A 13,639-nucleotide genomic window follows, 5' to 3' on the forward strand; every position below is an offset into this window, starting at 1 on the left:
AGCATGATGTATCATCTGGTACTGATACAGCGCATTTGCTTTGCAGATTGGCTCTCCTACCAAGGATGATCACTGTGATGATGCAGACAATGAGGAAGAAAATGAGGATCCAGAGGAGGTGACGGCCATGCTTGGGTCAGCTCGTGTCAAAGGTCCTCGACAACCAGGCCTGCGAAGGATCTCCGCAGGGTGCATGGGCACCAGCTCGCCCCCGCCCCCAGCCGCTCCACTGCGCAACATGAAAATTAACAGGTCTCCAGTACAGTTCTGCGATTCTTCGAGAAAAATAAATCCTATTGTCTCAGCTCCTAGAATTAGTAATAATGATCTTCTAGATATCTTTTTACGTTACTGCTGCCGTAAATTTCATGAAGACTTCCAAAAACTGATAACGGCACCTAACATGCTCTTTCTCACCATCAGGTCTAGGGATGAACTACTGATTCTTTTCATTGCACTAGTGTTCTGGATGCTTTTCCTCATTAATTAGTTTACCCACCTTATCTACGGTTTATTATCTCTCAATGCTCCTAGGACCTTCACTTCCCATGGTTCCCTAAGTTTTCTCCATTCAAACTTACACCCCAGCTAACCTGTCACTCTCCAGTGCTGTACTTAATAAACCCGCTTTTCTTCACATTTACTTTTCACTTTTTTCTTTGCTCTGATTCCCCCGGCTTGAGGTTACACCAAGAATAAAGAGCCACCTTTGATGAGGCTATACCAACTTCTTGCTTCTAAGAAATCCATCTTGTCCCTACTACTGACTGCAAGGCAGCCACGGAGCTGCAGGAGCCCCTGGAATAGGAGTCCTAGGGCAATTAAATGAAAAATAAATATATTTATTATTTATTTACTATACTTGATCGCCGTTTCCCGCGTGAGCAAGGTAGCGCCAGGAAACAGACTAAGAACGGCCCATCCACTCATATACACGCATATAAACATTAACGCCCATACACGTACATATACATATCAACATATACATATACACAGACACTTACATATGTACACTTGTGCATATTCATGCTTACCTTCATCCACCCTGATGCTACCCCGCCCTACAGAAAACAGCATCGCTACCCCCCTCCCCCAACCCCCACCCCCACAGCTTCAGCGAGGTAGCGCTAGGAAGACAGACAAGAAAGGCCACATCCATTCACATTCAGTCTCAAGCTGTCATTTGTAATGCACCTGAACCACATCCAGGCACCACAGACCTTTCCATGGTTTACCCCAGACGTTTCACATACCCTGGTTCAGTGATGTCCTCATGGTTGTTTAATTTGTTTATGGATGGGGTGGTTAGGGAGGTAAATGCAAGCGTTTCGGAGAGAGGGGTGAATATGCAGTCTGTTATGGATGAGAGTCTCTGGGAAATGAGTCAGTTGCTGTTCGCCGATGATACACATTTAGTGGCTTATTCGGGTGAGAAACTGCAGAGGTTGGTGACTGAGTTTGGAAAAATGTGTGAAAGGAGAAAGTTGAGAGTAAATGTGAATAAGAGCAAGGTTATTAGGTTCAGTAGGGATGAGGGACAAGATAATTGGGTTATAAGTTTAAATGGAAAAAAAAAAATTGTAGGAAGTGAAATGTTTTAGATATCTGGGAGTGTACTTAGCAGCGGATGGAACCATGGAAGCAGAAGTGAGTCACGGGGTGGGGGAGGGGGCGAATGTTCTGGGAGCATAAAATGTGTGGAAGGAGAGAACGTTATCTCAGAGAGCAAAAAATGGGTATGTTTAAAGGATAGCTATAGATAGTGTTGTCCAGAGGAGGGTGGATGCGTTGGAAATGAAATGTTTGAGGACAGTATGTGGTGTAAGGTGGTTTGTTCAAGTAATGAATGGGTAAGAGATATGTGTGGAAATGAAAAGAGTGTGATTGAGAGAGTAGAAGAGGGTGTTAAAATGGTTTGGACATATGGAGAGAATGAGTAACGAAAGATTGACAGATAGGATATATGTGTCAAAGTTGGAGAGCAGAAGTGGGAGACATAATTGGAGGTGGAAGAATAGAGTGAAAAAGATTTTGAGCGATTGGAGCCTGAACATCCAGGAGGGTAGAGGCATGCAATGAATAGAGTGAATTGAAACGATGTATATACTGGGGTTGATGGGCTGTCAATGGATTGAACAGGGCATGTGAAGCGTCTAAGGTAAACCATGGAAAGGTCTGTGGGGCCTGGATGTGGATAGGGAGTTGTGGTTTCAGTGCATTACATATGAAAGCTAGAAACTGAGTGTGAACGAATGTTGCCTTTTTGTGTTTTCCTGGTACTACCTATCTGGGGGAGGGGGTACCATGCCCTGTGTGGCAGGGTGGCAACAGCAATGGATAAAGGCAGCAAGTATGAATATGTACATGTGTATACATGTATATGTCTGTGTATGTATACGTTGAAATGTATATATTTTTTTCATACTATTTGCCATTTCCCGCGTTAGCGAGGTAGCGTGAAGAACAGAGGACTGAACCTTTGAGGGAATATCCTCACCTGGCCCCCTTCTCTGTTCCCTCTTTTGGAAAGAAGAAAAAGAAAACAAGAGGGAAGGATTTCCAGCCCCCAGCTCCCTTCCCTTTTAGTCGCCTTCTACGACACGTAGGGAATACGTGGGAAGTATTCTTTCTCCCCTATCCCCAGGGATATATATATATATATATATATATATATATATATATATATATATATATATATATATATATATATATTTTCCTTTGTCGCTGTCTCCCGCGTTAGCGAGGTAGCGCAAGGAAACACGAAAGAATGGCCCAACCCACCCCCATACACATGTATATACATACACGTCCACACACGCAAATATACATACCTATACATCTCAATGCATACATATATATACACACACAGACATATACATGTACATAATTCATACTCTCTGCCTTTATTCATTCCCATCACCACCTCGCCACACATGGAATAACAACCCCCCTCCCCCCTCATGTGTGCGAGGTAGCGCTAGGAAAAGACAACAAAGGCCCCATTCGTTCACACTCATTCTCTAGCTGTCATGTAATAATGCACCGAAACCACAGCTCCCTTTCCACATCCAGGCCCCACAGAACTTTCCATGGTTTACCCTAGAGAATTCACAAGCCCTGGTTCAATCCATTGACAGCACATCTACCCCGGTACACCACATCGTTCCAATTCACTCTATTCCTTGCACGCATTTCACCCTCTTGTATGTTCAGGCCTATCGCTCAACATCTTTTTCACTCCATCCTTCCACCTCCAATCAAACCACCTCACACCACATATTATCCTTAAACATCTCATTTCCAGCACATCCAGCCTCCTTCGCACAACTCTATCCATAGCCCACGCCTCGCAACCATACAACATTGTTGGAACCACTATTCCTTCAAACATACCCATTTTTGCTTTCCGAGATAATGTTCTCGACTTCCATACATTCTTCAAGGCTCCCAGAATTTTTGCCCGGTTCCCCACCCTATGATCCACTTCCGCTTCCATGGTTCCATCCGCTGCCACATCCACTCCCAGATATCTAAAACACTTCACTTCTCCAGTTTTTCTCCATTCAAACTTACCTCCCAATTGACTTGACCCTCAACCCTACTGTACCCAATAACCTTGCTCTTATTCACATTTACTCTCAACTTTCTTCTTTCACACACTTTACCAAACTATATATATATATATATATATATATATATATATATATATATATATATATATATATATATATATATATATATATATATATATCCCTGGGGATAGGGGTGAAAGAATACTTCCCACGTATTCCTCGCGTGTCGTAGAAAGCGACTAGAGGGGACGGGAGCGGGGGGCCGGAAATCCTCCCCTCCTTGTATTAACTTTCTAAAATGGGAAACAGAAGAAGGAGTCACGCGGGGAGTGCTCATCCTCCTCGAAGGCTCAGAGTGGGGTGCCTAAATGTGTGTGGATGTAACCAAGATGTGAAAAAAGGAGAGATAGGTAGTATGTTTGAGGAAAGGAACCTGGATGTTTTGACTCTGAGTGAAACGAAGCTCAAGGGTAAAGGGGAAGAGTGGTTTGGAAATGTCTGGGGAGTGAAGTCAGGGGTTAGTGAGAGGACAAGAGCAAGGGAAGGAGTAGCAATACTCCTGAAACAGGAGTTGTGGGAGTATGTGATAGAATGTAAGAAAGTAAATTCTCGATTAATATGGGTAAAATTGAAAGTTGATGGAGAGAGGTGGGTGATTATTGGTGCATATGCACCTGGGCATGAGAAGAAAGATCATGAGAGGCAAGTGTTTTGGGAGCAGCTAAATGAGTGTGTTAGCGGTTTTGATGCACGAGACCGGGTTATAGTGATGGGTGATTTGAATGCAAAGGTGAGTAATGTGGCAGTTGAGGGAATAATTGGTATGCATGGGGTGTTCAGTGTTGTAAATGGAAATGGTGAAGAGCTTGTAGATTTATGTGCTGAAAAAGGACTGATGATTGGGAATACCTGGTTTAAAAAGCGAGATATACATAAGTATACTTATGTAAGTAGGAGAGATGGCCAGAGAGCATTATTGGATTACGTGTTAATTGACAGGCGTGCGAAAGAGAGACTTTTGGATGTCAATGTGCTGAGAGGTGCAACTGGAGGGATGTCTGATCATTATCTTGTGGAGGCTAAGGTGAAGATTAGTATGGGTTTTCAGAAAAGAAGAGTGAATGTTGGGGTGAAGAAGGTGGTGAGAGTAAGCGAGCTTGGGAAGGAGACCTGTGTGAGGAAGTATCAGGAGAGACTCTGTACAGAATGGAAAAAGGTGAGAACAATGGAAGTAAGGGGAGTGGGGGAGGAATGGGATGTATTTAGGGAATCAGTGATGGATTGCGCAAAAGATGCTTGTGGCATGAGAAGAGTGGGAGGTGGGCTGCTTAGAAAGGGTAGTGAGTGGTGGGATGAAGAAGTAAGAGTATTAGTGAAAGAGAAGAGAGAGGCATTTGGACGATTTTTGCAGGGAAAAAATGCAATTGAGTGGGAGAAGTATAAAAGAAAGAGACAGGAGGTCAAGAGAAAGGTGCGAGAGGTGAAAAAAAGGGCAAATGAGAGTTGGGGTGAGAGACTATCAGTAAATTTTAGGGAGAATAAAAAGATGTTCTGGAGGGAGGTAAATAGGGTGCGTAAGAAAAGGGAGCAAATGGGAACTTCAGTGAAGGGCGTAAATGGGGAGGTGATAACAAGTAGTGGTGATGTGAGAAGGAGATGGAATGAGTATTTTGAAGGTTTGTTGAATGTGTCTGATGACAGAGTGGCAGATATAGGGTATTTGGTCGAGGTGGTGTGCAAAGTGAGAGGGTTAGGGAAAATGATTTGGTAAACAGAGAAGAGGTAGTAAAAGCTTTGCGGAAGATGAAAGCCGGCAAGGCAGCAGGTTTGGATGGTATTGCAGTGGAATTTATTAAAAAAGGGGGTGACTGTGTTGTTGACTGGTTGGTAAGGTTATTTAATGTGTGTATGACTCATGGTGAGGTGCCTGAGGATTGGCGGAATGCGTGCATAGTGCCATTGTACAAAGGCAAAGGGGATAAGAGTGAGTGCTCAAATTACAGAGGTATAAGTTTGTTGAGTATTCCTGGTAAACCATATGGGAGGGTATTGATTGAGAGGGTGAAGGCATGTACAGAGCATCAGATTGGGGAAGAGCAGTGTGGTTTCAGAAGTGGTAGAGGATGTGTGGATCAGGTGTTTGCTTTGAAGAATGTATGTGAGAAATACTTAGAAAAGCAAATGGATTTGTATGTAGCATTTATGGATCTGGAGAAGGCATATGATAGAGTTGATAGAGATGCTCTGTGGAAGGTATTAAGAATATATGGTGTGGGAGGCAAGTTGTTAGAAGCAGTTAAAGGTTTTTATCGAGGATGTAAGGCATGTGTACGTGTAGGAAGAGAGGAAAGTGATTGGTTCTCAGTGAATGTAGGTTTGCGGCAGGGGTGTGTGATGTCTCCATGGTTGTTTAATTTGTTTATGGATGGGGTTGTTAGGGAGGTAAATGCAAGAGTCTTGGAAAGAGGGGCAAGTATGAAGTCTGTTGGGGATGAGAGAGCTTGGGAAGTGAGTCAGTTGTTGTTCGCTGATGATACAGCGCTGGTGGCGGATTCATGTGAGAAACTGCAGAAGCTGGTGACGGAGTTTGGTAAAGTGTGTGGAAGAAGAAAGTTAAGAGTAAATGTGAATAAGAGCAAGGTTATTAGGTACAGTAGGGTTGAGGGTCAAGTCAATTGGGAGGTGAGTTTGAATGGAGAAAAACTGGAGGAAGTGAAGTGTTTTAGATATCTGGGAGTGGATCTGTCAGCGGATGGAACCATGGAAGCGGAAGTGGATCATAGGGTGGGGGAGGGGGCGAAAATTTTGGGAGCCTTGAAAAATGTGTGGAAGTTGAGAACATTATCCCGGAAAGCAAAAATGGGTATGTTTGAAGGAATAGTGGTTCCAACAATGTTGTATGGTTGCGAGGCGTGGGCTATGGATAGAGTTGTTCGCAGGAGGATGGATGTGCTGGAAATGAGATGTTTGAGGACAATGTGTGGTGTGAGGTGGTTTGATCGAGTAAGTAACGTAAGGGTAAGAGAGATGTGTGGAAATAAAAAGAGCGTGGTTGAGAGAGCAGAAGAGGGTGTTTTGAAATGGTTTGGGCACATGGAGAGAATGAGTGAGGAAAGATTGACCAAGAGGATATATGTGTCGGAGGTGGAGGGAACGAGGAGAAGAGGGAGACCAAATTGGAGGTGGAAAGATGGAGTGAAAAGGATTTTGTGTGATCGGGGCCTGAACATGCAGGAGGGTGAAAGGAGGGCAAGGAATAGAGTGAATTGGAGCGATGTGGTATACAGGGGTTGACGTGCTGTCAGTGGATTGAATCAAGGCATGTGAAGCGTCCGGGGTAAACCATGGAAAGCTGTGTAGGTATGTATATTTGCGTGTGTGGACGTGTGTATGTACATGTGTATGGGGGGGTTGGGCCATTTCTTTCGTCTGTTTCCTTGCGCTACCTCGCAAACGCGGGAGACAGCGACGATGTATAAAAATATATATATATATATATATATGGTTTTATCCCTGCGGATAGGGGAGAAAGAATACTTCCCACGCATTCCTCACGTATTGTAGAAGGCGACTAAAGGGGACGGGAGCAGGGGGCTGGAAACCCTCCCCTCCTTGTATTTTAACTTTCTAAAAGGGGAACAGAAGAAGGAGTCATGCGGGGAGTGCTCATCCTCCTTGAAAGCTCAGATTGGGGTGTCTAAATGTGTTTGGATGTAACCAAGATGAGAAAAAAGGAGAGATAGGTAGTATGTTTGAGGAAAGGAACCTGGATGTTTTGGCTCTGGAGGAAATGAAGCTCAAGGGTAAAGGGGAAGAGTGGTTTGGGAATGTCTTGGGAGTAAACTCAGGGGTTAGTGAAAGGACAAGAGCAAGGGAAGGAGTAGCACTACTCCTGAAACATGAATGGTGGGAGTATGTGATAGAGTGTAAGAAAGTATACTCTAGATTGCTATGGGTAAAACTGAAAGTGGATGGAGAGAGATGGGTGATTATTGATGCGTATGCACCTGGGCATGAGAAGAAAGATCATGAGACGCAAGTGTTTTGGGAGCAGCTGAGTGAGTGTGTTAGTAGTTTTGATGCACGAGACCGGGTTATAGTGATGGGTGATTTTAATGCAAAGGTGAGTAATGTGGAAGTTGAGGGAATAATTGGTGTACATGGGGTAGAGTGTAAGAAAGTATACTCCAGATTGATATGGGTAAAACTGAAAGTGGATGGAGAGAGATGGGTGATTATTGGTGCATATGCACCTGGGCATGAGAAGAAAGATCATGAGAGGCAAGTGTTTTGGGAGCAGCTGAGTGAGTGTGTTAGTAGTTTTGATGCACGAGTCCAGGTTATAGTGATGGGTGATTTGAATGCAAAGCTGAGTAATGTGGAAGTCGAGGAAATAATTGGTGTATATGGGGTTTTCAGTGTTGCAAATGGAAATGGTGTAGAGCTTGTAGATTTATGTGCTGAAAAAGGACTGGTGAATGGGAATACCTGGATTAAAAAGAGAGGTATACATAAGTATACGTATGTAAGTGGGAGAGATAGCCAGAGAGCATTATTGGATTACGTGTTAATTGATAGGTGCACAAAAGAGAGACTTTAGGATGTTAAAGTTCTAAGAGGTGTAACTGGAGTGATGTTTGATCATTATCTTGTGGAGGCGAAGGTGAAGATTTGTAGAGGTTTTCAGAAAAGAAGAGAGAAAATTGGAGTGAAGAGAGTGGTGAGAGTAAGTGAGCTTGGGAAGGAGAGTTGTGTGAGGAAGTACCAGGAGAGACTGAGCACAGAATGGAAAAAGGTGAGAAAAAAGGATGTAAGGGGAGTGGGGTAGGAATGGGATGTATTTAGGGAAGCTGTAATGGCTTGCGCAAAAGATGCTTGTGGCATAAGAAGAGTGGGAGGTGGACAGATTGGAAAGGGTAGTGAGTGGTGGGATGAAGAAGCAAACACCTGATCCACACATCCTCTACCACTTCTGAAACCACACTGCTCTTCCCCAGTCTGATGCTCTGTACATGCCTTCACCCTCTCAATCAATACCCTCCCATATAATTTCCCAGGAATACTCAACAAACTTATACCTCTGTAATTTGAGCACTCACTTTTATCCCCTTTGCCTTTGTACACCGGCACTATGCAAGCATTCCGCCAGTCCTCAGGCACCTTACCATGAGTCATATTTATTTTACATATTTATTTTGCTTTGTCGCTGTCTCCCGCATTAGCGAGGTAGCGCAAGGAAACAGACGAAAGAATGGCCCAACCCACCCACATACACATGTATATACATACACATCCACACACGCAAATATACATACCTATACATCTCAGTGTACACATATATATACACACAGACATATACATATATACACATGTACATAATTCATACTGTCTGCCTTTATTTATTCCCATCGCCACCCCGCCACATATGGAATAACAACCCCCTCCCCCCTCATGTGTGCGAGGCAGTGCTAGGAAAAGACAACAAAGGCCACATTCGTTCACACTCAGTCTCTAGCTGTTATGTAATAATGCATCGAAACCACAGCTCCCTTTCCACATCCAGGCCCCATAGAACTTTCCATGGTTTACCCTAGACACTTCACATGCCCTGGTTCAATCCATTCACAGCACGTCGACCCCGGTATACCACATCGTTCCAATTCACTCTATTCCTTGCACGCCTGTCACACTCCTGCATGTTCAGGCCCCGATCACTCAAAATCTTTTTCACTCCATCTTTCCACCTCTAATTTGGTCTCCCACTTCTCCTTGTTCCCTCCACCTCTGACACATATATCCTCTTGGTCAATCTTTCTTCACTCATTCTCTCCATGTGCCCAAACCATTTCAAAACACCCTCTTCTGCTCTCTCAACCACACTCTTTTTATTTCCACACATCTCTCTTACCCTTACATTACTTACTCGATCAAACCACCTCACACCACATATTGTCCTCAAACATCTCCTTTCCAGCACATCCACCCTCCTGCGCACAACTCTATCCATAGCCCATGCCTCGCAACCATACAACATTGTTGGAACCACTGTTCCTTCAAACATACCCATTTTTGCTTTCCGAGATAATGTTCTCGACTTCCAAACATTCTTCAAGGCTCCCAGAATTTTTGCCCCCTCCCCCACCCTATGATTCACTTCCGCTGCCAGATCCACTCCCAGATATCTAAAACACTTTACTTCCTCCAGTTTTTCTCCATTCAAACTCACCTCCCAATTGACTTGACCCTCAACCATGCTGTACTTAATAACCTTGCTCTTATTCATATTTACTCTTAACTTTCTTCTTTCACACACTTTACCAAACTCAGTCACCATCTTCTGCAGTTTCTCACATGAATCAGCCATGAGTCATACATACATTAAATAACCTTACCAACCAGTCAACAATACAATCACCCCCTTTTTTAATAAATTCCACTGCAATACCATCCAAACCCGCTGCCTTGCCGGCTTTCATCTTCCGCAAAGCTTTTACTACCTCTTCTCTATTTACCACATCATTCTCCATAACCCTCTCACTTTGCACACTACCTCAACCAAAACGCCCTATATCTGCCACGCTATCATCAAACACATTCAACAAACCTTCAAAATACTCACTCCATCTCCTTCTCACATCACCACTACTTATCACCTCCCCATTAGCCCCCTTCACTGAAGTTCCCATTTGTTCCCTTGTCTTATGCACTTTATTTACCTCCTTCCAAAACATCTTTTTATTCTCCCTAAAATTTAATGATACTCTCTCACCCCAACTCTCATTTGCCCTCTTTTTCACCTCTTGCACCTTTCTCTTGACCTCCTGACTCTTTCTTTTATACATCTCCCACTCATTTGCATTATTTCCCTGCAAAAATCGTCCAAATGCCTCTCTTTTCTCTTTCACTAATAATCTTACTTCTTCATTGCACCACTCACTACCCTTTCTAATCTGCCCACCTCCCACGCTTCTCATGCCACAAGCATCTTTTGCACAAGCCACCACTGCTTCCCTAAATACATCCCATTCCTCCCCCACTCCCCTTACATCCTTTGTTCTCACCTTTTTCAGCGTATACATACATATACATATATACACATGTACATATCCATACTTGATGCCTTTATCCATTCCCTTCACCACCCTGTCCCACATGAAAATGGCACCCCCTTCCCCTGCAAGCACACGAGGTAGCACTAGGTAAAGACAACGAAGGGCACATTCGTTCACACTCAGCCTGTAGCTGTCATGTGTAATTCACTGAAACCACAGCTCCCTTTTCATATCCAGGCCCCACAGAACTTTCCATGATTTACCCCAGATGCTTCACATTCCTTGGTTTTATATATATATATATTTCTTTCTTTCAAACTATTCGCCATTTCCCGCATTGGCGAGGTAGCGTTAAGAACAGAGGACTGGGCCTTTGAGGGACTACCCTCACCTGGCCCAATTCTCTGTTCCTTCTTTGAAAAAAAAAAAAAAAAAAGAGAGGGGAGGATTTCCAGCCCCCCGCTCCCTCCCCTTTAAGTCGCCTTCCACGACACGCAGGGAATACATGGGAAGTATTCTTTCTCCCCTATCCCCAGGGATAATATGATAATATATATATATATATATATATATATATATATATATTTTTTTTTTTTTCTTTTTTATACTTTGTCGCTGTCTCCCGCGTTTGCGAGGTAGCGCAAGGAAACAGACGAAAGAAATGGCCCAACCCCCCCCCCCATACACATGTATATACATACATCCACACACGCAAATATACATCCCTACACAGCTTTCCATGGTTTACCCCAGACGCTTCACATGCCTTGATTCAATCCACTGACAGCACGTCAACCCCGGTATACCACATCACTCCAATTCACTCTATTCCTTGCCCTCCTTTCACCCTCCTGCATGTTCAGGCCCCGATCACACAAAATCTTTTTCACTCCATCTTTCCACCTCCAATTTGGTCTCCCTCTTCTCCTCGTTCCCTCCACCTCCGACACATATATCCTCTTGGTCAATCTTTCCTCACTCATTCTCTCCATGTGCCCAAACCACTTCAAAACACCCTCTTCTGCTCTCTCAACCACGCTCTTTTTATTTCCACACATCTCTCTTACCCTTACGTTACTCACTCGATCAAACCACCTCACACCACACATTGTCCTCAAACATCTCATTTCCAGCACATCCATCCTCCTGCGCACAACTCTATCCATAGCCCACGCCTCGCAACCATACAACATTGTTGGAACCACTATTCCTTCAAACATACCCATTTTTGCTTTCCGAGATAATGTTCTTGACTTCCACACATTCTTCAAGGCCCCCAGAATTTTCGCCCCCTCCCCCACCCTATGATCCACTTCCGCTTCCATGGTTCCATCCGCTGCCAGATCCACTCCCAGATATCTAAAACACTTCACTTCCTCCAGTTTTTCTCCATTCAAACTCACCTCCCAATTGACTTGACCCTCAACCCTACTGTACCTAATAACCTTGCTCTTATTCACATTTACTCTTAACTTTCTTCTTCCACACACTTTACCAAACTCAGTCACCAGCTTCTGCAGTTTCTCACATGAATCAGCCACCAGCGCTGTATCATCAGCGAACAACAACTGACTCACTTCCCAAGCTCTCTCATCCCCAACAGACTTCATACTTGCCCCTCTTTCCAAAACTCTTGCATTTACCTCCCTAACAACCCCATCCATAAGCAAATTAAACAACCATGGAGACATCACACACCCCTGCCGCAAACCTACATTCACTGAGAACCAATCACTTTCCTCTCTTCCTACACGTACACATGCCTTACATCCTCGATAAAAACTTTTCACTGCTTCTAACAACTTTCCTCCCACACCATATATTCTTAATACCTTCCACAGAGCATCTCTATCAACTCTATCATATGCCTTCTCCAGATCCATAAATGCTACATACAAATCCATTTGCTTTTCTAAGTATTTCTCACATACATTCTTCAAAGCAAACACCTGATCCACACATCCTCTACCACTTCTGAAACCACACTGCTCTTCCCCAATCTGATGCTCTGTACATGCCTTCAAACTCTCAATCAATACCCTCCCATATAATTTACCAGGAATACTCAACAAACTTATACCTCTGTAATTTGAGCACTCACTCTTATCCCCTTTGCCTTTGTACAATGGCACTATGCACGCATTCCGCCAATCCTCAGGCACCTCACCATGAGTCATACATACATTAAATAACCTTACCAACCAGTCAACAATATATATATATATATATATATATATATATATATATATATTATCCCTGGGGATAGGGGAGAAAGAATACTTCCCACGTATTCCCTGCGTGTCGTAGAAGGCGACTAAAAGGGAAGGGAGCGGGGGGCTGGAAATCCTCCCCTCTCATTTTTTTTTTCAATTTTCCAAAAGAAGGAACAGAGAAGGGGGCCAGGTGAGGATATTCCCTCAAAGGCCCAGTCCTCTGTTCTTAACGCTACCTCGCTAATGCGGGCAATGGCGAATAGCATGAAAGAAAAATATATATATATATAAACTGCAGAAGCTGGTGACTGAGTTTGGAAAAGTGTGTGGAAGAAGAAAGTTAAGAGTAAATGTGAATAAGAGCAAGGTTATTAGGTACAGTAGGGTTGAGGGTCAAGTCAGTTGGGAGGTGAGTTTGAATGGAGAAAAACTGGAGGAAGTGAAGTGTTTTAGATATCTGGGAGTGGATCTGGCAGCGGATGGAACCATGGAAGCGGAAGTGGATCATAGGGTGGGGGAGGGGGCGAAAATCCTGGGGGTCTTGAAGAATGTGTGGAAGTCGAGAACATTATCTCGGAAAGCAAAAATGGGTATGTTTGAAGGAATAGTGGTTCCAACAATGTTGTATGGTTGCGAGGCATGGGCTATGGATAGAGTTGTGCGCAGGAGGATGGATGTGCTGGAAATGAGATGTTTGAGGACAATGTGTGGTGTGAGGTGGTTTGATCGAGTGAGTAACGTAAGGGTAAGAGAGATGTGTGGAAATAAAAAGAGCGTGGTTGAGAGAGCAGAAGAGGGTGTT

At 43.8% G+C, this 13,639-nt stretch overlaps 1 protein-coding gene across 3 annotated transcripts in view; it reads left to right on the forward strand.

The window, feature by feature from the left end:
* The window catches only part of LOC139757751 (uncharacterized), a 136,627-nt gene that overhangs the window by 100,860 nt on the left and 22,128 nt on the right, over positions 1-13,639 (forward strand). For all 3 annotated transcript variants that reach the window (XM_071678509.1, XM_071678508.1, XM_071678507.1), the window contains one exon: positions 47-252. In XM_071678509.1, coding sequence (XP_071534610.1) covers positions 47-252 — 206 coding nt within the window. The remainder of the gene's footprint in view (positions 1-46; positions 253-13,639) is intronic.

The sequence above is a fragment of the Panulirus ornatus genome, chromosome 28, assembly GCF_036320965.1.
Source record: "Panulirus ornatus isolate Po-2019 chromosome 28, ASM3632096v1, whole genome shotgun sequence".
NCBI lineage: Eukaryota > Metazoa > Arthropoda > Malacostraca > Decapoda > Palinuridae > Panulirus > Panulirus ornatus.